The 25678-nt window shown below is 40.3% G+C and overlaps 2 protein-coding genes across 4 annotated transcripts in view; one reads left to right on the plus strand and one right to left on the minus strand.

Annotated features, from left to right (window-relative positions):
• Window positions 1-845: 845 nt before the first annotated feature.
• LOC133410132 (RING finger protein 122-like) lies at window positions 846-8537 on the minus strand. The gene is made up of 6 exons (XM_061690901.1): window positions 7627-8537; window positions 5543-5699; window positions 4675-4717; window positions 4548-4589; window positions 3608-3690; window positions 846-2235 (listed from the first exon to the last, which is right to left on the minus strand). Exons 1-6 carry the CDS (start codon window positions 7649-7651, stop codon window positions 2097-2099), a joined length of 489 nt encoding a protein of 162 aa, XP_061546885.1. The 5' UTR covers window positions 7652-8537; the 3' UTR covers window positions 846-2096.
• A 6084-nt stretch (window positions 8538-14621) lies between these two features.
• Window positions 14622-25678, plus strand: part of xpo1b (exportin 1 (CRM1 homolog, yeast) b) — a 35850-nt gene continuing 24793 nt past the window's right edge. For 2 of the 3 annotated variants that reach the window (XM_061689431.1, XM_061689433.1), the window contains exons 1-6: window positions 14622-15467; window positions 16645-16776; window positions 17362-17463; window positions 22860-22932; window positions 24696-24757; window positions 25160-25204. In XM_061689431.1, the coding sequence (XP_061545415.1) occupies window positions 16651-16776; window positions 17362-17463; window positions 22860-22932; window positions 24696-24757; window positions 25160-25204 (408 nt within the window). In that variant the 5' untranslated portion in view covers window positions 14622-15467; window positions 16645-16650. The remainder of the gene's footprint in view (window positions 15468-16644; window positions 16777-17361; window positions 17464-22859; window positions 22933-24695; window positions 24758-25159; window positions 25205-25678) is intronic. The other variant, XM_061689432.1, reaches the window with a different exon arrangement.

The raw sequence follows: 25678 nt of genomic DNA on the forward strand, positions 1-25678 counted from the left end.
GCGTGTTCGCCAGGGATACAACAGCCAATCATAGTGCAGCAACGTGTGTCCTGGAGCCAGTAATATTTGAGCAGGGCGTGTCCTAGCCTAGAAACAATGTGGGAATTATAATAACGCTGGGGCGAGACGTCACAAAGTCGCGCTTCCGTTCTGCGTTTTCACAATAAGGTGTGTCTGTCCGTACAGGACGTCCGAACTTTGTCTGTCCTAATTAGAGGCACGAATTTTTTTTTCGGGATTCCCGCGAATCCCGCGGGATGGGAGTTAATTTCAATGTTACTCACGGGATTGGGCAGGAGCTGAAGCGAAAATCGGGCAGGATTGGAAACCACGAATGGCTAAAGCTTGAGAGGGCAGGCCCGCACAGTCTTGGTTCTATTGGATCTCAGTGCCGCTTTTGATACACTAAAACAAAACATTTTATTAAAGAGACTTCAAAACCTGGTCATGCTCTCCTGTACTGTTTACAATTGGTTCTGTTTATTTGTAGATATGGATACATATTCTTCCAGAACGCATAAAATGGAGTGGGTGTTCTCCAAGGGTCAATTTTAGGTCTAATTCTTTTGTTTCACCTTGGGGACATCATCAGCTCCCACGGTTACAGAGATGACACACAACTGTACATCGCTGTGTCTCCTGATAACACAGGGCCAACTGATACCATTCTTAACTGCACTGGAGATAGGTTGTAGTCATGGATGGCAGTGAATTTCCTACAGCTAAGTCAGGACAAAACAGGTTTTAGCTATTAGTCCTGAAGGCAAGAGAGAGCTTCTGTTACCGAAAGTACAATATGTTAAACATAAATATATATAATATAAAGAACCTGGACGTCATTTTTGACTCTGAGCTTAATTTTATTCCACACATCAAGAATTGCCATTCATTTAAACTGCACTATACATACATCCATACATACTGTACATACATTTGATACTGCTTATCCTCTTCAGGTGTGTACTGACTACCATTTTAAGAATATAGCCAGAGTTCAATCTCTTTCTCTCTCTTTCTAACACAGAGGTGGTGATGCATGCTTCATCTGTACTAAGACTGCAGTACTGCTTACGTTTTGGCTTAGAAATGATGGCGCTTCCGTTTAGTCCGGGGGCTGGACTTTCTCTTGTGAGTGGCTCTGGAACGTTGGTCATTTTAGCTGATCATGTCATTGGCAGAGAAACCTGTTGTAGTGGTGGTTCTTATTCATATTAGCCCCACTATTCACGGCATCATAAATGTGAGCGATACCTATTGAAAGTTGCACCTTGCCCAAACTCCACACAGGATTACGAGCAGAAATTCAAATCCTGAATCTCAGAACTGTGTCAGATGTGCTAACCACTATAGATTGCATGTATTGGTTTTTCTATAAAAAAAAAAAAAAGCCATCCATTACCAGTAATTTTAATTTGCACTATACATACATACATACATACATACATACATACATAGTTTTGATACCCCTTATCCTGTTCAGGTGTGGACTGACTACTGTTTAACATGAGATTTAATGTGATTGGCTCATTCTGAACTGACCATCTTCCCCAAATTTATAAATAAGAAAAAGGTTGTAGTTGCACATTTTTCATCCACATGAGCTTAGGTTCACCATAAAGGTCAGTTTTTCCAATATACATTGTACAAGTATTGTACAATTATGCACTTAGGAGGAGAGCATGTGATTGGACAAGAACTTTTTATTTGGCTTCTGTGCCCCACAAATTCAAGAGATAAGGTATCGCACAAATGTGTGATGTGCCCAGTGACCTTAATGTGACTGTGGCGTAGCTGTTTTAGAAAAGCATATCAGGCAGTCAGTGAGAGTAGTAGAGTAGTGTCGTCTTCAGGGTATATAGCCTATCTAACATTTAGAAAAATGCCACTGTTTCTCTGAAAGTTTGAAGAAAATGCCTTTTGTACAATGTTTTTACTCCACATTTAGAAACAGTTATTTAACAGTTTTGAAAGAGGACACTCACATTCGAGTAAGTCCTTCTGCCATAAGATTTGTCTTATAAAAATGTTACTGTACTAGTCTGTTGGATGGTTGAAGTAACAGGTGTGGATCTACTGGAGATGACAGGTTGTGCCATTCATATTTGCGGTCCCTCGCGGACCTCCAGGAGTCCCTGTGGCTCCTCGGCAGCTTGTGAAGGCCCAGGCTGGAGGCGACATATTGGCTTGTTGCACATGGGGCAGACACTACGGATCTCTAACCATTTCAGCAGACACCTGAGAAAAACAGATAACAGCTCATGTATTAACCTTTATTTTGCCATTTCAACCGGTAATAAAATGCTATTAAACTGAAGGTTGCGTATATGTATGTTTGTGTGTATGTCTATGATATACAATACTTAGACATACACAGATATATATATATATATATATGCATGCATACGTGTGTGTGTGTGTGTATATCTGCGCTCTTTCACATTGAGGTTCTGCTATTCTGCTGATACGTTCTTGTCTCACGTGCCTTCACTGAATTACTTAATATCTGCTTCATTTTCCAATAGTCTCAACTACCTAAGTACGACGTTTCGATCGAGAGTTGTATTTACATTCAATGGCCCCTCACCTACGGACCCGACATCACATCCGGGTGTCGCTGATTGACAAGTCGCTCAGCTCGGGGCCCTGGAATGTAGCGCCCCATCTTAGTCCTATTTATTGCGGAGCTACTGAGCATGTCAAACCTTTAACGAGAGTCAAAGGTTAAAGATTTGTAGACCCACCGGCCGGAAATATGTCACAAAATCATTCATCCATCCATTTTCTGATCCCCTAATCCTCGCTAGGATCGCGGTGCACTGGTGCCTATCTCAGCTGACTTTGGGCGAGAGGTGGAGTACACCCTGAACTGGTAGCTGGCCAATCACATGGCACATATAGATAAGCAACAATTCACACTCACATTCACACCTATGGACAATTTAGTCTTCAATGAACCTACCATGCATGTTTTTGGAATGTGGGAGGAAACCGGAGTTCCCAGAGAAAACCCACGCAAGCACAGGGAGAACATACAAATTCCACACAGGGGAGACTAGATTTGAACCCGGGTCCTAACAACTGTAAGGCAGATGTGCTAACCAGTCGCCCACCGTGCCGCCTGTCACAAAATCCAACAGAAATGAATCAAACAAGTTTACTCATCATTAACTACATATGGTATTTATCCTGCTCATTTAAAAATATATATACATCCAGGATATTTAGACATATTTATATTTTAAAATGTAATTATCATTATGGAATAAAAAAAGTTATGTTCTCAATGCTGTGCTACATCACAAGGCAAAATAAGGTTGCACTTGTAAGAATCATGTGCTTGTTCAAACATGCGAGGAAGTCGCGCTGTCAGGAATTTGCTCATTTGTCTGCAGCGCACCCTGACAAAATGGCCGAGCCTCTCTCTGCTTCCAAACTTGAAAGCAAAAGTCCGCCATACAGTGAAATGTATACTGTTATTTCAATGGACAGGTTCGTCAGGTTTTTTTTGCATGTCAGTTGTAAAGGTTTGAAGGTGAATTTGTAGGGTAATGCTTGTTCATCTGTGTGTTTGCGACAAGTGCCAATGCTTAAGAATTAGAGAACTTACTTCTTATGAAAAGCATGGGAACATGGGCACACTCCAAGCTCATCCCGGCTGCGAAACTCTTCTAAACACACCGCGCATGTTTGCTGCAAGGGGAAAATAATCCATTATAAAATCAGATTTGACTTATTGTATGGAATCATACTTTGCGTTAATATTAGATCCACTTTATCGCAGCAATCACAAGTTTATGCAGGCTGTGAGTAGTGACAACTTTATGTTACACACACTTGGTCATATTAAAGTTAAGACACAGGGGGACCCTCAAGAAAAATATGTTTCCAAAGTCAAACACGCATGGAAGTTGAACAGTCATTGTGTGTGACATCACACGAGATGTCAGAAAATCTCATGAGACTTCAGATCACTGAGAAGCTAATGGATTCACGCTAAATGTGTGTTTTTCTATTTTGTGATGCTACCACCAAGTACCGGTGAAGACAAAGTGGAATAATGTGTTGATAAAATTGGAATTTATTGCAACATTTGAACACACCTGGCTGCGTGGTTCAATATGTGCAATACAGTATGATTATTTAAATATCAATGGCATGCAAAATTATTTTTTATCCAGTTAATGCTAACTTAAATAGCATGTAGCCAAAAGAATAATGACTAATGAGTAATATGAAAACTCTACACAAAGATGAGTAGTTTTTCCTAGTTTTATTTTTTGTTTTATATTTTGTTATACAGCACTTAACTTCTCTTTATACCAGTAAGATAAATGTTACAATTGACACAGCTAACTCGAACCTGTAATCAATGAATTAACTTTACATCATATAATCATGGAAAAATGTTGAAAACTTGGAAGCCAAAAAGCATCACAGAATCAATTGTAGACTGCATGCAAATGTTATGAGAGTACGCTGCTAAATTTTGTTGTGAAACTTACCAAGTGGATTTAAACTGGTACCCGTTCACCCTACACTGAACTTACCCCAAGAAGGCTCAGTTTCTTCCCTGCTCCTTTTAGAACAACCTGTTGGCAAACATGTCAAAATGCATTCTTTATACATTACTAATAATATATCGTATGATTTAGTACACTTCTATTATTGTGTTACCTCATTGTAGCCGTAGTGTTCTCTTGCACCTTGTCGCCTGAGTCTGTAAAAAAAAAAAAAAAGAAGACATTTTTAATGCAGTTGAAGGCCTATGTAGTAACCCAGAGCCATGAAAATTACATAAGAGGTTCTCTGGGGATGGATATCGGTTATTATCCCAGCATGTCTAGACATGCCTCATGAATCAGCACTGATAGTCCTTCAACCAGTCTTGGAATTCACACAATGGCCAATTCATGTTAGAACTAGTCCATCCAAGTTTACCCGGTGTGACAACTTTCTGATTGAAAAAAAAAAAAAAATCAGTCAGAGCAGATGTGAGAAGTGTATATTTGGTGTTAGATATTTTTGGGTTCAGAACGCAAATAAACTCTCGTCTTATGTTACTTAGGCCTGGGTTTGGCAAATTACATAATAAAACCCTGTGTACTAGTGCTTTACAGGTTTTTCAAGATATTTGGTTGGTCACAAACTTCTTGACGAGTGGCATTTATTTTTACACAAACCAAAATCAGAAGGAATCACACTGTAATTCCTTGAGGCTGTCTTCATTTTGTCATTTGTAAAACAACAGTCAAAGTGCATGTGATTGGTTGTCTGTCCTGTGACTGCCAGGAGATTAGTCCTGGTCGTATCCAAATTCTAAAATTGGGTGTGATAGGCTCCAACCATATCACCCTGAACGAAATAAAATGAGTAGATGTTAAATTTTAAATCATTTTCATCTAACAGTAATACATACTTGGTTGTTATATTTGGTGGACAATCTGACCTATAATGCAGTTTAATTGTTTTTCACTGGGTACTTCAGTATGACTGATAGCAATTGCAAGTTCTGTGTGCGTCTTGTCTACTATCACATACATACCTGAACAGGTAGCAGCAGAAAATGAGGCTGAGCATTAGGATAAAAAGGCCGATGCCCAGAATGATGATGTAGACGTTGAGTGGCAAGTGAAAGAGCTCTTCAGACGTCATCTTGCAGGAGGGGTCCGAGTTCTGCAATGCAAGGTCACACCGACACCCTGAAAAGATGGCGGGAAAGACAAAAAGTATACGAAATATTTAAATAACTAAAAATTATATATGAACACAGCATTAAAAAAGGCAATACTATTTTCAATATATTCTCATACAAAGTCTGCTTCAGGACATAAATCAAAAGTTCAACATTTTTGTCGTGCAATAACAGGGCAATAGCAGCCACCCACTGAAAAAAAAGGCCACTTCAATTCAACAATAGTTTCGCCCGTTGAGCCAAGGGTAATTTACTAATTAACTTCATGAAGTTAACTTTAAAAAAGCATAGTCCAGAGAGCAGTGCACTGGTACCAACGTGTGTGTGTGTGTGGGGGGGGGGGGGGGTCATTAAAGAACCAAACATACAGACAGGGGGTCAAAACCAGCCCGCTAGAGGATACAATCTGGCGCACAGTATATATTTAAAAGTAAAAAACCTACAGTGTGGTGGTGGAGACAAAGAACAATTTTGAGAATTATTACGATCCTGTAGAAAATGGAAAGGTAATAATTCATACGTCTTCATACGTAGATTTCATTTTTAAGTGAAATATTATATATATATATATATATATATATATATATATATATGCATATGTAGTGGCATGAAAAAGTCCTTCAGTGAGGTATGTTTTATCCGGTCCAGAGACAAACAGTCCATATTATGATGTTAGAAACTTGCACAGTGAGGGGAAGAGGATTCAAGTCAAATTTGTTCCTTGATTAGAATTGTTGATTTATCGGTACTGCGCAGAGAGGTGTGCACTACCTTTGTTGCTATTCTACCATTAAGTTTGATTTCAAGTTCTATGGTCATCATCATATTTCATAGGTGAGCTGCTGCCTATCCCAGCTGACTTCAGGAAAGACAAAGGGACAGCTTGCCAGCCACCACAGGGCACATATAAAAACATCCATCCATCCATTTTGCATGCATGTTTTTGGGATTTGGGAGGAAGCCCACGCGAACACGGGAAGAACAAGCAAACTCCACAGATGAAGGCCTGTCAACTTTGAGGCAGATGTGCTAACCACTAACTACCATGCCAACCCAGTAGGACCCAGTCAAAGAAAAGTTAAGCACATTTGTGTCGTAAAATTTTCAATGAATTCTTTACATTTTCACTGAGTGTTTGCAAGTATCTTCCCACAATTTTGATACAACGGTATAACCTCAGGCATTAAATATATATATATATATATATATATATATATACCACCACACTAGGGTCGTGGGTATAATGGAGCCTATCCCAGCTGACTCTGGGCAACTGGTCGCCAGCCAATCGCAGGACACATATGAACAAAGCACCATTCCCACTCACATTCACACTTAAGGGCGATTTAAAGTCTTCAATTAACCTACCATGCATGTGTTTGGGGATGCGGGAGGAAACCGGAGTACGCAGAGAAAACCCACTCAGGAAAGGGGAGAACAAAGAAACTCCACACAGGCGAGGCCGGATTTGAACCCGGGTCTTCAGAACTGTGAGGCAGATGTGCTAACCAGTCGTCGACCGTGCCGCCCGTTGTGTAACAATGCTCCAGATTTAAAGGACATCTTCTTCAGAAGTACCTAAGGAATAAACCGATTTTATAGCCTATATCTGATTTCAAAATTAGAACCAAATTGCCCCGTGACCCTGAACAGGAGAAGCGGTATTGAGAATGGATGGAAGGAACCAAATTGATGCTTCGCCCTACTTGTCTTGTACATGCTTCACAATGAATAGAGTGCTCTCTTAGATGTTGAACAATAATGACTCCTGAAAGTTCAAAGACTGGTTGCATTTATTTTCAACATTTAGTCGTTGAAACATGCTCTTCACTGAAAACAGGTGAACGTGTTATATTTGCCACAGTATTACAACATAATAAACTGCTTAGCAGTAACCACTGAGCAAAGTTTGAAATAAGAAAAGAAAAACTCACCGTGACACCACTGGAAAGGTTGCATCAAATGTTGTAGATGGTAGAGATGTCAAGGTCAGAAAATTCTTTGGACAAGTGACCAATGTAATTCCCCAAAAGGTTGATTGTTGCAGCTTCCACTTTTTACAGTAATTTATCCCCATACAATTGGCATGTACAAAGTGTTGAATTCTTGTAGTCAGGAGGCAGCCAGTTTCTCAGTCATCGGAAGAAACAGCTGCTTATTTGTACTCCACTTACTCCGTCAGAGATAATTCAGCCAAAAATGTGGCCCAAACATCCTCCTTAATTCCAATGGGATGAAACTGCAATTGTTCAATGTCTTTGTCCTGCTTCACATTAAAAACTAGTCTTGAAGGTTGAAGCCATGTGGAACAAAATGATCATAATATCTGAATAAGAATACTCTGATTCCCATACAGCGCAGTGCTTGAAGCTTTTAATGAGCAGTACCTGTCTTTTTGCTTCGTTTTCCACTACAAAACATTGTCACAAGGCTCTCTCCCTCCCTTCTTTCAGCTCTTCTTTCCCTTCTTCTCTCCTGTTTTAGATATCCACGTCGCTTTTTCCCTCTCTGGCTGTGGAAACCTGCCGTGGCCAATTATGGAGATACAAAGGGAAGGGACGTGGATGGCAGCAACACAGCCAGCCAAGCAAGCAGCCTCGGTGTTCTTGCGGAAAGCAGCTCTTCATCTCTTCACCTGCATTCCTGCTGTGAAGGCACAACACAAAGGAGGCTGTGTGACACAACAAAATTCTTCACATGGAGGCTTCGATCCCTCGTTTTTTCCCTTGTCCTTGTCTCTCTTCTTTACTTCATGTATATGGAGCTCTCAGTTTGTAAACAGATCCATGCTCATGTGATTCGCTGTCTACATCACAGCTCTGCTTTCCCTGCCCCCTCCTTCCTGCTCCCTCCTTCTCTCCCTGTCTCCACGCCTGCCTGCCACCCCTTTTGGGGGTTTCCTTCCAACTCCCCCACTTCCTTCTTCTTCCTTCGCAGCTGCAAGCTATTATTGAGCAGCATTTAAGAAGACAGATGTTGAGGCAGAACATGATCTAGTGATTTCTTTGAATATTATTAATCATTAATCAAATCTTTCAACAACTCTGGAAAATGGCAATGATCATTACTCGTGGGACTAAAAACAGTAGGCCATTGAAGGTAGTCAGGCATTAAATTCTTTGAGCAGTCATTATCTGGTTTAAAGACTTTTTATGGCACATTCCAAGAAGAAAAAAAAATCATGCCTAATTTCGGTGTGTAACGACTGATCGCTAAGTGGGTCAATCGAATAACCGCTTCAGTTAAATAATACTTTCATCCATTGAGCTAAGGCTAAGGTAAGAGTGAACTTTATGAAGTTAAAAAAAAATGTATAGTCCAAAGAGTAGAGCACTGGTACCAACATCATGGTTTTCTACCACAAATGCAAACTAGTTTTCTTTGTGTGTGTGTGTGGGGGGGGGGGGGGTGCACACGGCCGGTGTCCCAAAATCGGCCCGGACGAGATCCTGCAATACACAGTATAAATTTGAAAGTAAAAAAATACAAAAGACATTGTGGTCAGGACGAAGGATAATTTTGAGAATTATGACGCTCATATAGAAACTGTAATGGTAATAATGGATAGGTCTTCATAAGTTGATTTCATTTTAAAGTGCAATATTATATTATATTATATTATATTATATTTGTGAGCGCCTGGTGGCCGGGTCTGCATCCATGGAGCCCGGCAGGGCACAGCCTGAAAGGGTAACGTGGGTTCCCCTTCCCATGGTCTCACCACCATAGGGGCCATAGGGGTCGGGTGCAGTGTGAGCTGATCGGGGGTCGAAGGCGGGAACCTTGGCGATCCGATCCCCGGCTACAGAAGCTGCCTCTAGGGACGTGGAACCTCTTTGGCAGCGAAGGAGCCCGAGCTGATGTGTCATGTTGAGAAGTTCCAACTAGCTATAGTCGGACTCGCCACCACACACAGCTTGGGCTCTGGTACCAGTCCTCTCAAGAGGGGTTGGTCTCTCTTCCACTCTGGAGTTGCCCACGGTGAGAGGCGCCGAGCAGCTGTGGGTATACTTATTGCCCCCCGGCTCGACGCATGTACGTTGGGTTCACTGTCAATGCTCACGTGGGCAATGACAGTGAGACCTGAAAGGGGCGATTGGGAGGAATGCCACCCCCCCCCCCCCCTCCCCCGATCAGAACATGAGTGGTGTTGTGTTATTGGACTTCTGCGCTCATCACGGATTGCCCATAACGAACACCATGTTCTGGCATAAGTGTGTCCATATGTGCACTTGGCACCAGGACACCCTCGGCCGCAGTTCGATGATTGACGTGGTCGTGTCCTCCGACTTATGGCCGCATGTCTTCGACACCCCGGTGAACAGAGGGGCGGAGCTGTCAACGGCTCACCACCTGGTGGTGTGTTGGCTCCCATGGTGGGGGAAGATGCTGATGTGACCTAGCAGGCCCAAACGAATTATGAGGGTTTGCTGGGAATGCCTGTCAGAAGGTTTTTCAACTCCCACCTCCGACATGGCGGGGGACACTCCCTGGTAAGGTCTATTTAGGGGTCCTGGAGAGGAGGGTCCGTCGGGAAGTCGAATCTCAGATTCAGGAGGAGCAGTGTGGTTTTCGTCCTGGCCGTAGAACAGTGGACTGGCTCTACATCCTTGGCAGGGTCCTTGAGTGTGCATGAGAGTTCGCCCAACCAGTCTACATGTTTTGTGGACTTGAAGAAGGCGTTCAACCGTGTCACTCTTGTGTGGGGTGCTTCAGGAGTATGGGGTACCGGACCCCCTGATATGGGCTGTTCGGTCCCCGTACGACCGGTGTCAGAGTTTGGTCCGCATTGTCGGCAGTAAGTCGGATTTGTTTCCGATGAGGGTTGGACTCCGCCAACGCTGCCCTTTGTTACCGATTCTGTTCATAACTTTTATGGACAGAATTTCTAGGCACAGCCGAGGCATAGAGGGGGTCCGGTTTGGTACCCTCAGTATTGCATCCCTGCTTTTGCAGATAATGTGGTTCTGTTGGCTTCATCAAGCCGTGATCTCCAACTCTTACTGGAAAGTTTCGCAGCCAAGTTTGAAGCGGTTGAGATGAAATCTGACACCATGGTCTTAAGTCGGATCAGGGCGGGGTGCCCTCTTCAGGTCGGGGATGAGATCCTGCCCCAAGTGGAGGAGTTCAAGTATCTTGGGGTCTTGTTCACGAGCGAGGGAAGAATGGAACGGGAGATCGACAGGCGGATCCGTGCAGCGTCTGCACTGATGCGGACTTTGTATGGGTCCGTTGCGGTGAAGAAGGAGCTAAGCCGAAAGGCAAAGCTCTAAATTTATCGGTTGATCTATGTTGCTACCCTCACCTGTGGTCACGAGCTGTGCGTCGTGCCCAAAAGAACAAGATCCCGGATCCAAGCGTCCGAAATGAGTTTCGCCCTCCCTTGGAGATAAGGTGAGAAGCTCGGTCATCGAGGAGCAGAGCTAAGTAGAGGTGCTGCTGATTGATTCATTTTAACATGGAAATAGAATGTTTGCAAACAAAATGGGGGGGAAATGATGTAAATGGTTGTGCAAAGTCCTCTTTTGTTGATGTTTTGCACGTTTGTTTATTACAGTTGACCACATTTTTTAAAGTCTGAATCTAGGACTGGATGTTATTGCAAGGTTGTGGTCGAAGGTTGCATAATAAAGAATGCAGCAAGCACATGTCAAATTTCAGGGAAATGAAAAATGTTAGCGTAGTCCAGAAGACTTGAGCCAAACTAAATAACTTCTGTTTTGAAGTTGAAGAATCAGAGCACTTGATTTATTAAGTTGTTTTTGTAAATGACACACACGCCTTTGCCCATGTCCAAAAAGTTGAGACACATGCAGGCATTCTTCAAATTCTATTCAGTAGCTACTGATCACAAGCAATATTGTGGGGAGGTACTCCCTGAAACTAAACTACTGATAGGCTACTAAAATATTATGATAAACCATATACAATGTAACCATAAAATCCAGTAAAAGTACTTAAACATGTGGTTATATGTAGGCATAGGAAAGATGCAGAGCAGACAGAAAGGTTAGGTTTTGGGGTGATTTAGAAGCCTCATCTTTTATACTTTTTTTTTTTTTTTTTTTTGTAATTAATCAAATTTAGCAGGGTTTTTCACAAAACCCTTCTCTGTGGTGTGTCAAATTTAGAATACATTTATTTTCCTTTTCTAGGGACTTCAAGTGGGTGAGCTGGGGCCTATCCAAATGTATTTAACTTGCAATCAGTCCAGTAAACCTTGGACTGATTGCTATACAATAGCAGGGCACATAAACAAACAACCATTCACACATACAGAGAAAAATAGAATATTCAATGAACCATCGCAACATGCTTTTTTTCTGGAATGTGGGATCGCCGGGATCCGAACGCCGAACCTTCGAACTGTGAGGCAGGGGTGCTAACCAGCAGTTCACCATGCTGCCTATTATTTAGTTATTATTTTACAACATTACATAAGATAACACAACCTTTATTAGACCCAGAATCAGGAAATTTCCAAGATACATGATAAATTATTACATGAGCAATATGACTATACAGCAAAGCTTATTCCATTAAATTAAATTCGGAAAAAAATAACTACGATAAGGAAATTAATGAATTCATTAAAAAAAAAAAGTGTATCCGTTTCAAAACTAATTCAGTACATTGATCAGTCTATGTGAGAAATTGTATGGCGTTTCTATAGACAGCGCCGCTCTTTTTCTTGTCCAGCAGAGGAGGATCGAGAATCACATTTGGAAGCAACAACGTCAGCGAGTCAGACGCCGAACCAGCAGAAGATGGCGCTGCTTTTTGTTGATGTTTTTCAACTTGTCCTTTCCGAACGCGTGGACTGGAGACGCAGCATGACCAGTCACTACTATCAGGATCGTTTTCATTTCCTGTACCATAGCTGCAGATAGAGACGAATGCATATGAGCACAGATGAACTGACTAAAGACGAATAACAAAAATAATAATTAAAAAAACAAAAAAAGCATGAACTCTTTAACCTTTCCATTCAACCCTTTGTTTTAGATGACGACGCGACATCTTTTTGTAAATGATTGTTGAACTGATCCCCGCATAGAGGTCCACCCATAGTGTGTCGTAATATTATATGTAAATGAAGTGTCACGCTTCAACCAGACAAAACAAGATTTAACCAGCCTTCACCGACCTCGCTCTCCTCCGAACTTCGCACATGTCTAACAATACATTCCAGCCCGTTTGCTTTGAGGGGGAGCTCCATTTGTAAACAGAAAGAACGTCAGAAGGCAGCTGGACTTTTTATTTATTTATTATTATTATGTATTTTTTTAAAGAATCCAAATTACTTGCAGAATGGATTTACAAAAACAGCGCTTTGTTATCATTCACATGCACTGATTCGATAAAGTATCTGACAGTTTGATTTGAGTGAAATCGTAATCGAGCTCGTGTTTTTTTTTTTTGGGGGGGGGGGGTCTTATTATAATGCTCAAATAAAAATGTACTCACTTGAACTGTGATGAGGGACTATAACGCTTTCTTTTTACGTTCATTCTGAAGAAATCACAGTCACAACAATAAGTTGGGCGCATTGTGAATGGAATGAATGAATTTTTTTTAACCTAAATGTGTACAATTTATTTGAATGACGGTGTAGGGGATTCAAACAATGTGACAGCATGAACGACAAACTTAAATTTTGTTAATAGTAACAGATATGCTATGAAATATTGTTAATTGAAATTCTGATATAGGCCAACAGTTTGGTAAAACTGTGCAGGGCATGCCATCACTTTTTTTTCTTATAACTCTACATTTAAAATTAATGTCCACTTAGTTTTCACGGTCAGTTTGTTTCGAGAGATATTATGAACATAATGAAGTGTAAATACGTAGCTCTCCATGAATTGATTTAATATCAAAATGCTATATATTTTCCAGTTCCAGATCGTTTTGTGCCTTTATAATCAATCGCTGTGACCAGTTATTATGCATAGATGATAAACTGAAGACTGGAGCAAATCGCACATGTTTGTTAAGAAAGGTTGTTCCTAATGTTTTTTGTTTTTTTTTTTAAAGGAAAGATTTTCCTCATAGTACTTGGGTTGGTTTGCATGAAAACAAAGCTCATCCAGCTGACATCAAATGTGTCTGTATGTGGCCCCTGCACTGCAAGGAGTTTGACACTCCATTAGGGTGCACCTAATCGTAATTTCGGCATTAGAGAAGCCTGCAGCACTGCACCTGCAAGCATATCTGCTTGACGATGCCTTTTCACAATTGTTTGCATAATGACAACCACGTTGCCACTGAATGAATGGCAGTGCATGTTGCATTGTATTTTTTTTTTGTAGATTGTGCATGTAAATATTGCCAAATCATAAATAAAAATATGTGTGACTTTATTAAAAAAAAAATACCATTTTACTTGCAAACTTCAAAAGAAGCGATTCAAAACAAAACAAAACAAAAACAACATGCGTCGATTGTGGTTGACGTTGTTGCTGGGTGAAGTCCGAGACGCCCTTTGAAAAATCCTCTGTCAATGACTTTGTACTAGGTTGTGTACTGTCTCCCCACTCAACACTAAATCCAGTATTTTTCCATCAAGTAGCGCGCTGGACCACGTGACCACAGAGGGTTGGTGGGGGTTGGCGGGGGGGTGCGCTGTCATGTTTGCATCCCCGCTGACAGCAATGGCCCCAGTATGGCTCGGAACGGGCTAATCCCGTAATGTTCCACTTCATGATCTATTTATGCTGCGACTGACGATATTTGTACCTAAAGTCCACCTGTCAGTTACTACGGTTGCACATTCTGGCAGCAAATTCTCCTCCAGGTCGTTTTTTTTTTTTTTTTTTTTTTTTTGTAACCTCGTGCGTTCGTGATCGTGTAACCACTCCCACTCGTGGCTGGTGGAAAATTACCAGCTTACAAGCAACAGGCACATGAATGGTACTTGCAGTAGATCTCATCATACAAACCGGCAGTGTACCTGACGGAGTCACACACTGCTCTTTTTCATGAATTTATATTTGAAAATAACTGAAATAGCGAGTCTTAAGTGGATAGATATATTCAACGGAGTCACTTTTTATTGCTCGTCGCGTATGTGATATGGATAAGAACCCACGCAAATGAGCATTTTGTATTTTAAGCCTTGATAACATCAAGGAGGGATGTATTTAAACTGTATGATATTCGGACAAGGACTCGTGAAGAAATCCATTCTACATAGGAGTCTGCCCTCTTTTTCTCTCCTGGCGGAGCGGTCGCGTGGGCGCTTGAGCCAATTGAAATTGATTGACAGGTTCGCCGTGCAATGGGAGCGCAGCCAGGATTTCTCCGCCAAAGCTGCAGCCAATTATCACGCGCGATGGGCGGAACTCAAGTCCAAACTTTACGCGGCGCCATCGGCTGAAAACTAAACCGAGATGGAATCTCCCAGTCTGAACCGGTTTCAACCGGTTGCGAGTTAGTTGCTTGAGAGAGGAAAGGAGGCGCAGGCACACGACCTCCATACCGCCCGCTGGAAATTTATTAAGAGTAAAGACTTTATTAGGTTTGTGAATCAAGGTTCGCTTTGTTTGGTAAAATGTCTTGGAGTGACAGCTTACTGGCTTTGCCTTGATAGTAGTTTTGGAATCCACACCAGTGGTTGTTACCAGTCAGACATCCCTCGCTATTTGAGCTGGAGATAGTCAACGCTGCAGAAATAGGAAACCTTTTCTTATCAACTGTGATTCTCAAGTGCTCACTGTATCTTGTACGTTGTTTGGCTAACGCCACACTTTTCAATCAGAGCCTCGGAATATAGGTACGTAAACTGGAGTGAAGTGCAAAACTGCCGAGTTGCTGTTAGGCTGGATGTATTATTCTACGCGCGCAAGGCATAACTAGCGGATATTGTATTGTTTAGTCATGTTTGCATAGCTTTTCATTGTGCTCACGAAACGGCTCTTACAGGACATTGATAATATACTTGGCGGCATTAAATAGCCACGAGCGGGACTAGCACGCACTAGCTAGTGAAGGTGGAAATCATGCGTGTTTGTTTGAAAGCAACGCTGTGTGATTTCTATCCACGCCTCTCCCACCTCGCTAGCATCACTCGAGGACGCGACGGCAAGCGGATGTCAAGTTGGTGTTGCTAGGCACTCACTTGCTCGCCGCTCTCTTAGCTTTCTTCTTCGTCACGTGCCCCGCGTACACAGCCTACCATCTTAAAAGCACAAAATGTGGATTTGGACGTAACGGCAACCGAAAGCAACGAAACTCTTTTCACGTTACACTCAGCAGATATGAGTGTTCTGTGTAGCTGTGGTGGGAGGTGTTGTACCACGCCATTGCTGGACCTCATGGGAACTGTTAAGACACTCTACATCTTCACAAAATTGAGCCTGCGGACGATTTAATGTTTCGCTTGCTGCGTGTGAAGTTGTGCAGAATGAATGCTGACATGGCTACAATTGCTGCTCGCCATTGTCAACACAATCGTTAATTGCTCACTTGTTTTTTTTTGTTTTTTTTTTGGGGGGGGGGGGGTTGGACTTTGGCTGAGTCAGCTTGGTTTCTTCAAGTTGTAAACAAAGTGACGTCGACTTGTGAATCTGACGTGGTTTGGTTAACTACTTATCAATCAAATTGAATGTATGACAACTATTAAGAATCGTTTTTGTATGTGTTTTGAAATGAGTGTTGTTAGTGACATGGCCGACTTTACTGCTGAAACTATGTGCAATGTTGGTGTTTCCTGCCATAGTGTCTCTCCTTGCAGAGTTTTTTTTTTTTTTTAAATAAATCTTGACAATTTGAAGACATATTAATGGTTTCAGATATGTCACCTGGTTGTTGACAGTTGGTGAGTTGAGGGGATGTTGTTTCATTGTCAGCTGTTTGGAATGGTTTCAAAACACATGGTACACATGACTTTGCCTGTTGAATGAGTTTGGTGCTTCCATGACCCCTCCTCTCCTTTCCTGTCGTTGTTTCAGAGCTCTATGCCAGCAATTATGACAATGTTAGCAGACCATGCAGCACAGCAGCTGCTGGACTTCAACCAGAAACTGGACATCAACCTGCTGGATAATGTGGTGAACTGTCTATATCATGGGGTGGGACCACAGGTAAATTACATTTCAAATGACATGTTCGATAATTCCCATGACATATTTTACAGAATTTACAGTTGTAATATCTATACTTGTCGAACAAGTTGTATCCCAATTTCTTGTAAACTCGCAGTTCCAGATCGTTTTGTGCCTTTATAATCAATTGCTGTGACCAGTTATTATGCATAGATGATAAACTGAAGACTGGAGCAAATGTTTGTTAAGAGAGGTTGTTCCTAATGTTTTTTTTTTGTTGTTTTTAAAAAGGAAAGTTCATGAAATGTAAAGATTTTCCTCATAGTACTTGGTTTGGTTTGCATGAAAACAAAGCTCATCCAGCTGACATCAAATTTGTCTGTATGTGGCCCCTGCACTGCAAGGAGTTTGACACTCCATTAGGGTGCACCTAATCGTAATTTCGGCATTAGAGAAGCCTGCAGCACTGCACCTGCAAGCATATATGCTTGACGATGCCTTTTCACAATTGTTTGCATAATGACAACCACGTTGCCACTGAATGAATGGCAGTGCATATTGCATTGTATTTTTTTGTAAATTGATGTGATTCTATAGTGTTGTGACTAATTAATTCAATTGCAGCAAAGAATGGCACAAGAAGTGTTGACACACCTCAAAGAGCACCCAGATGCCTGGACAAGAGTGGACACCATCCTGGAATTCTCACAGAACATGAACACCAAAGTAAGCCGTGTTCAGCGATACTTTTAATTTGGGGGAAATTAGGTGTGTGCCACCAGAGATCAAATTGGTGAAAAAACTGTGTACTGTACAGTGGAAGCATGAATTCGAACACAATCTGCTCCGATACACCGGGCTTATGATTGATTGAAAGGTCAAAACATTTTCCCCACGGGAACAGTGGAAATGTACATAAATCAAATATAGTGTCAAACTCATTCAAGTGTAAGTAGAGTGATTTGATGTATAATAAAACTATTAATTTTGTTGTATTTTCAAAAGTGGAATGGGAGAGAGAAGGAAGTCTACTCCATACATTATGCTTTTTCACATTCTGTCATGTGTAAAAATACTGTAAGTAGACAGTTTAGAATTCAAACGTAAAAACACAAGTTTAGTATATTCATTGTCCTTCTCAAAATGTGTGTCAGACAGGTGGCGCATACAGTGGGGCAAAAAAGTATTTAGTCAGCCACCAATTGTGCAAGTTCACCCGCTTAAAAAGATGAGAGACCTGTAATTTTCATCATAGGTATACCTCACCTATGAGAGACAAAATGAGGGGAAAAAAAATCCAGAAAATCACATTGACTGATTTAAAAAAAAAAAAAAAAAAAATATATATATATATATATATATTAGCAAATTATGGTGGAAAATAAGTATTTGGTCACCTACAAACAAGCAAGATTTGTGGCTCTCACAGACCTGTAACTTCTTTAAGAGGCTTTTCTGTCCTCCACTTGTTAAATGTATTAATGGCACGTTTGAACTCATCAGTATGAAAGACACCTGTCGACAACCTCAAACAGTCACACTCCAAACTCCACTATGCCCAAGACCAAAGAGCTGTCAAAGGACACCATAAACAAAATTGTAGACCTGCACCAGGCTTCGAAGACTGAATCTACAATAGGTAAGCAGCCAGGTGTGAAGAATTCAACTGTGGGAGCAATTATGAGAAAATGGAAGACATACAAGACCACTGATAATCTCCCTCGATCTGGGGCTCCATGCAAGATCTCACCCCGTGGGGTCAAAATGATCACAAAAACAGTCAGCAAAAATCCCAGAACCACACGAGGAGGACCTAGTGAATGACCTGCAGAGAGCTGGGACCAAAGTAACAAAGGCTACCATCAGTAACACACTACGCCGCCAGGGACTCAAATCCTGCAGTGCCAGACATGTCCCCCTGCTTAAGCCAGTACATGTCCAGGCCTGTCTGAAGTTTGCTAGAGAGCATTTGGATGATCCAGAAGAGCATTGGGAGAATGTCAGATGAAACCAAAATATAATTTTTTGGGGGTAAAAACTCAACCTGTCGTGTTTGGAGAAGAAAGAATGCTGAGTTCCATCCTAAGAACATCATACCTACTGTGAAGTATGGGGATGTAAACATGCTTTGGGGTTGTTTTTCTGTAAAGGGACCAGGACGACTGATCCTTGTAAAGGAAAGAATGAATGGGGCCATGTATCGTGAGATTTTGAGTGAAAACCTCCTTCCATCAGCAAGGGCATTGAAGATGAAACGCTGCTGGGTCTTTCAGCATGACAATGATCCCAAAGACATTGCCCAGGGAACGAAGGAGTGGTTTCGTAAGAAGCATTTCAAGGTCCTGGGGTGGCCTAGCCAGTCTCCAGATCTCAACGCCATAGAAAATCTTTGGAGTGAGTTGAAGGTCTGTATTGCCCAGCGACAGCCCCAAAACATCACTGCTCTAGAGGAGATCTGCATGTAGGAATGGGCCAAAATACCAGCAACAGTGTGTGAAAACCTTGTGAAGACTTACAGAAAATGTTTGACATCTGTCATTGCAAAGGGTATATAACAAAGTATTGAGATTAACTTTTGTTTATGACCAAATACTGATTTTCCACCATAATTTGCAAATTCTTCAAAAATCAGACAATGTGATTTTCAGGAATTTATTTTAGTCCCCCCCCCCATCCCTAATTTTGTCTCTCATAGGTGAGGTATACCTATGATTACAGGCCTCGCTCACCTTTTTAAGTATGAGAACTTGCACTATTGGTGGCTGACTAAATACTTTTTTGCCCCAATGTAAGTCAACGTAAATAGGATGGTGAATATCTTCACAAACTATACAGGGCAAGACTCGGCGGAGTTCATTCCATACTTTTATTATCGATGTATTGTACTAACCAGGCAGGACTGACAAGAGCGTACTCGTATTCTTGCTATACTACCGCGACAAAAAAATATGTTGTATGGTCATCATCAAGTTTTCCGTTTTGGCTGTGTCTGAAATTACTTCCTAACCACTTTAAGGACCTTGCAATTTGGATCTTCCACTGTATTGTTGGTGGGGTACATCCTGGAATGGGCACCAGCCAATTGTAGGGTACATAGACACCCATTCACCATATGGAAGCTGGAGTACCCAGACAAAACCTACGCAAGCATGGGGCGAACATCAACTCCAGTGGCAATATTTGCTAACTCTTCCTTGCAAAAACCTTCCAAATGTGTCAGATTGCATGGGCATCTCCTGTGAACAACCCACACCTTATGGATGGCCGATCGGATTCAAGTATGGACTCTGTCTTTGACATTCTACGACCTTAATCTTCTGGTGAAGCTGTTCTTTTGTTTATTTTGTGTTTTTTGGGTCACTGTAATGCTGAAGGTTTTGTGGTTACTGACTGGGATTTGGAACAGTTCATAAATCCTCCCACCTTGACTAAGGCCATAGTTCAAGCTGAAGAAAAAAAACAGCCCTGAAGCACAATGCTGCAACCACTTCATTGTAGGTATGGTGTTATTTTGGTGATGAGCAGTGTTGTTTGCGCCAAAGATGACTTTTGGAATTCTGGCCAAAAATTTAAACCATGGTCTTATCGGACCATAACAGATTTTCCCATGTGCGTTTGGGAGATTTGAAGTGTGTGTGTATTTTTCAAATGTAGCTCGGCTTTGATGTTTGTAAGATCAATCTTCCGTCTTTCCATTCTACATATGAGATTGTTGTCACATCTACTAAACAGCCAGTATTTGCCAGCAATTCCTGCAGCTCTTTGAATGTTGCTGTCGGCCTCTTGGCATCCTCTCTGACTTTTTTTCCTTTTTTCTTTTCTTCTCCCCACTGTTGTACCATATTTTCTCCACTTGGTGATAACTGCCTTCACTGTGTTCCATGGTATATTTAATGCCTTGGAAATTATTTTGTACCCTTCTCCTGACTGATCCCGTTGAACAATGAGATCTCTCTGGTCTGGAAGCTCTCTGCGGACCATGGCTTTTGCTGTAAAATGTAACTACAAAAATATCAGAAAAATAACTTCCTTTGGGATTAATCACAAGCATTTTAAACAATGGCAGGGGTTTGCTGACATTTTAAATGATTGTGATTGTCACATTTTATTAGATTATTTCATATTAGAGGGTTTGCACACTTGTGCAACATAATCTCAGTTAACTGTTCTGTTTTTACTTTTGTTTCTTGTTTAATTGAGTTGTAAAGATTATAGGTCACATTAATGATGGAATAAGTTTCGAAATGATTTACTTGGTCTTTTAATTTTTTTTTATAGATTGTATTAACCTGGCATTTGAACAGGTGTGTGTGTGTGTGTGTGTGTATTTGTTTAATGTCCACTGTTCTGAAAACATATTACAGCATTATCACACAGTCTACTTTTGTTTTGTATGCAAGATCCATGCTGTTTGCATTAAATTACTTTTGACGTGATAGAATTTAAATTTTGCAACCAATTTTACAATTGTCAGATTTTAAATAATTAAAAAAATAATTGTCAGTTTTCACTGTAGACTCACTCGATATTGTTTCTTACGTCATGTTTTTTTATAAATGGACTCCCATGAACCAAACAAAATTAAGTTGTGTTTGGTTGAATTTGGCTTATTGTTTCCAGTGGCTTGAAAGGCTAATTCAGTTTCATGCTTACTGATTACTAAAATTAACCGTCACTGCATGAAAAAAAGCACTTGACAACTTTAGTTTCTTGTTTTCAAGGAAAAACTAAACTTTTGATTTTTAATAATAATTACCTTTTGGATCTGACTTAGTACATTCACTCACTGTACAAGTTCTTACTTGACATATGCAAATGCTGCAGTCAGCTACAAAACATTGAAAACTTTAATGCAACATGCTTGACTGTTGTATTCACATAACCAGAGAGACCATAACACATTCCCATGTTTAAGAGGGAATACGTCATTGCTGTAAATGGGCACAATGACTATAAGTAAGACATGATGTCTAACGATATGACATTATAATTTAAAAGCAAGCACGGAACTTTGCAGAAATTTCTATTCAAGCCGCCACAAGAATAATGTTTAAAAAAAAAAAAAGAAAATCGTCATTACTTTTAAAAAAATTATCTTTAAAAGTTGGACTTTATCATCATTCACAAGAATAGCTTTGATTTTATGAAGTGTTTCTTGATTTGAGTCAAGTCGTATTTTTGGCTTACTATAATGATCGAATAATACAAAAATGTTTGCGGTTTAGTTCGTTAAAGCTCACATTTTAGGGTTTTGGATTAATTGTGCGTATCATGCATTGGCACTCATGCTGTATTATGGTGAAATGAAAGTCGTTCACACTAATTTTAAAGTCAAATGCTATCTTGCATTGGAGCTCTTCTCTGCAAAATGCACTTTACCTCACAAGCACAAGTTGAAAGCTTTTTCTCCAGTGTCAGTTTTGATCCTTCGTACTGGAACCAGTTCCAGTTCCAAACCATGTCAAGTGCTCAACCCTGAGTGGCCAGCCTTTGTTCACTTTAGGATGAAAACACATTTAGTGTAGGTCTTGGTGTAACCTCTAGCCCAGTGATTCTCAAAGTGTGGAACTAATACCACTAGTGCTATGTGGGGTCACTCTCGTGGTATGTGAAATAATCTCTGCTCAAGTACAGTTCAGTTGTATTTAACTTTTTTGGACAATTCTTCTATATTTAGGTGCAGTGTTAAACTGCATAATGTTGCATTGACATGCAATAATGTTATTTTCATGAGCATTTCGACCACTACTGTATTTTGTTTCTCCTAATCGTGGTACTTGGAGCGTTCAGTATTTTTTAAAAGTAATACTTGGTGTAAAAGTTGTGAGAACGACTGCTCTAGCCCATTAGAATCACCCTTGCAATGCATAGATATTGGTAAATGTTTCTGCCTGGTCTGTCATGATGCTGAAAAAGGACTTCTACAACACTCAAATTTTACTGCACACAGAAACATAACTGAAATCTAAGCATGCTAGAAAATCTACATTTCAAGATGGTTCTGTTAAATTTTAGCTAGAAATAATTTATTACAGGCTTTTCCATTTTATTCATGTTTTCCCAAACTTTGCACAAAATGGCCATGTTCAGTGTCTTAATATGTCTATCTTTGCTTATTACAGTACTATGCCCTTCAGATCTTGGAAACCGTTATCAAAACAAGATGGAAAATTCTTCCCAGGAATCAATGTGAAGGTACATTTTTATTATACACTGTCTGTGATCCTCAAAAACCATCTTAAAAACCTTGAATACAGTGGACCCCCGCTATGGGATGGGGACCGGGCCTGACCCTGAACTTGGATAATTGATGGCCATTAAAGTTGCATTGGGGAAATTATTTTGAAACCCCCAAAAATCTTGAATAAGCGGGGATTAACTGCCAGTAAGTGTTTTTGGGGTTGGTTCCGCCAGAAAAAAAAAAAGGGAAAAAAAACCCTCTGCGAATAGGTGTATGTGGGGGTTCGCTGTATACCTACTCGGTGGTTCAAAGCATGTTGAATTGATACCATATGGGTGATACCACTGCTGGTTGCTCATTGGTCTCACAGATTTGTCATTGTCACATTTAAAGATGCATGGCCACTTATCTTAAGCTGTTGTAGTGCTGTAGCGCTGGATGCAGTATTGTACTCCAGTATCCACTTTGCTGCAGTGCTCCTTTTTCTTTCTCTTTCACAAGAAAATTTATTTACGTGAAATACTGGAGACCCTTGTCGTCATTTTTAATTTTTTTGTTGTTGATTTTATTTTTTATTTTTTTAGTGTCACGTTCTAACTGCTCAATGGACTTTCCAGTTTGCCTTTAGGCCTGTTTTGAATTGGGAAGCAGTTGAGCTAAGTCGGGCCAGTACTACACTGTGCAAAACCGGCTAGTTAATTTGTATTGCACCACTAACCAAGGTCGACTCGGGTTTTCAACTTGTCAGGCTTGGCGATGCAAAATTTTGGCATCTTCAGCACAGATTTAAAGATTAGAAAGAATACCAGGAACGTTAAAATGAAACAATTTACCTTATCTCCCTGTTGTGTATGTCTATTGAAGTAAATTCATCTTACCCCAGTAGGGCTTGCCAATAAGACCGATAAGTATTGTCTATTCATCATAACAGGAGCAGAGCTGTGGTTAATTTGTCTATCACTTGAAGCTACCACACCACCAATCTTAAAATATACAAAAGAAAAGGACTGCCCACACCTTCTGCAGAGGTTTCTGCAAAAAAATCTTACTCGCTGCCCCTAATTCCTTGTTTGTATTTTATATTTAAAAAACACGATAATTTCTAGCACCTACTGCACATACCTCTAAAAGTGAAATACGTCTTTCAATAGATTAATGAAATCATTTTTCTTTAAGACCTTTTTTTACTTTTAGTGAAAATCAGTTGATACTACAAGCACATTTTGCACCAAAATGTTTTTTTGACCATGAAACTTCTTTACTTTCGACCATTGATGCATCCTTTTTGTTCGTTGCAAACCATGACTGGCAACCACGATGTATGTCTTTTACCCCCTTGTGTTATAGAACTGGCTTTTTAAAATTATTTTTTTTTTTAGTTCCACTTGCTTCACCCAGCCTGGCCAGCCACATTAATATATATATATTCAATGTTCCTGCAGACTGGAAAAAGCAATGAGAGGCGGTTGAAAACAGTTTAACCATGCTCTGCTCACAGTGACAACGTTGATTGTCTGGTGAAATGTAACTTCTATTAAACAAGGTCTTCACCTTATACAAGTTCAGTGGCAATCCAAAACCCACATCATTGTTAGCACAACTGGTTGGCAATTTGTAAATGGAGAGGCATCATTTATATCGACCTATAGAGATCCTGAAAGAATGGCAGCTTCAGGTAGTTAGTTACAAGTGAATTTCATGTCAGGATATGTAAATTTTTCAGATTTTATTGCAATAAGTTGTGTTCCTCAACTTTTGTACCTTCTGTATTTTCTAGGGATAAAAAAGTATGTTGTCGGCCTCATTATTAAGACGTCATCTGATGCCGCAAATGTGGAGGTATGTAACTGTTGAATACTACACGTGTTATGTGATATTTAAAAAGTGGGGTTAGAACGTTTTAATTTACTTTGTTGAACCAGGTAAGCCAATTGAGAAGTTTCTCAATTACAGTTAACGTTGCATTTAGTATTGTAATCCTGAAAGTTGACAATGTAAAGTTTTGTCAACCTTTTGTTATATTTTGTGTGTGTGTATATATTTATATATATATATATATATATATATATATATATAAGATTTTGTTTCTTAAAGTGATATTGTGATTATTTACACCAACTATGTTTCAGTCATCTTAGCGTCACTCGCATCCTTGAATAGTGCCGGTTAACAAAGTACTAGAGACACAATATTGTCACTTAACAAACAAACTGCTCATGTGTTTATGTTTGAACTTTTTAGAAGGAAAAGGTGTACATTGGAAAGCTGAACATGATTCTTGTTCAGGTACGTTTTAAAAAATATTTCCACTCATAATGATGTGATAATGAAATGTGTATAGCTATGGGGCCAAAATATAATGGTGTGTAGTATCAAAAGGGGGAGTAAAAGATGTCAATGACAATATCCTATGAAATCAGTCTAGAATGTTGAAGCCTTAGTTTCAGTATTCTATGAGCCACTAAAATGCTTAAATAATCCATAAAGAGGGCCGCCCAATGTCTTGTCCATATCGTCTATCAAGTCGTTCACTTTTACAACTGCTGTGACGATTCCACACACTTTTAATTATTGATTGAACTCTTTAGGATAGCAGCACCATCTTCTATAAATGGAGGAACCACAGTGTAAAAACATAAATAGGTTAGTTTGCAAGTCTTTGATCTTTATGCACTTAAGGACCATTCAAAGATGAGTTAAGTATAAAATGCACTACAGCACAATGCAGGACAACAAAAATAAAAACATGTGCTTGTGGTC

The sequence above is a fragment of the Phycodurus eques genome, chromosome 11 (genome assembly GCF_024500275.1).
Source record: "Phycodurus eques isolate BA_2022a chromosome 11, UOR_Pequ_1.1, whole genome shotgun sequence".
NCBI classification, from domain to species: Eukaryota; Metazoa; Chordata; class Actinopteri; order Syngnathiformes; family Syngnathidae; genus Phycodurus; species Phycodurus eques.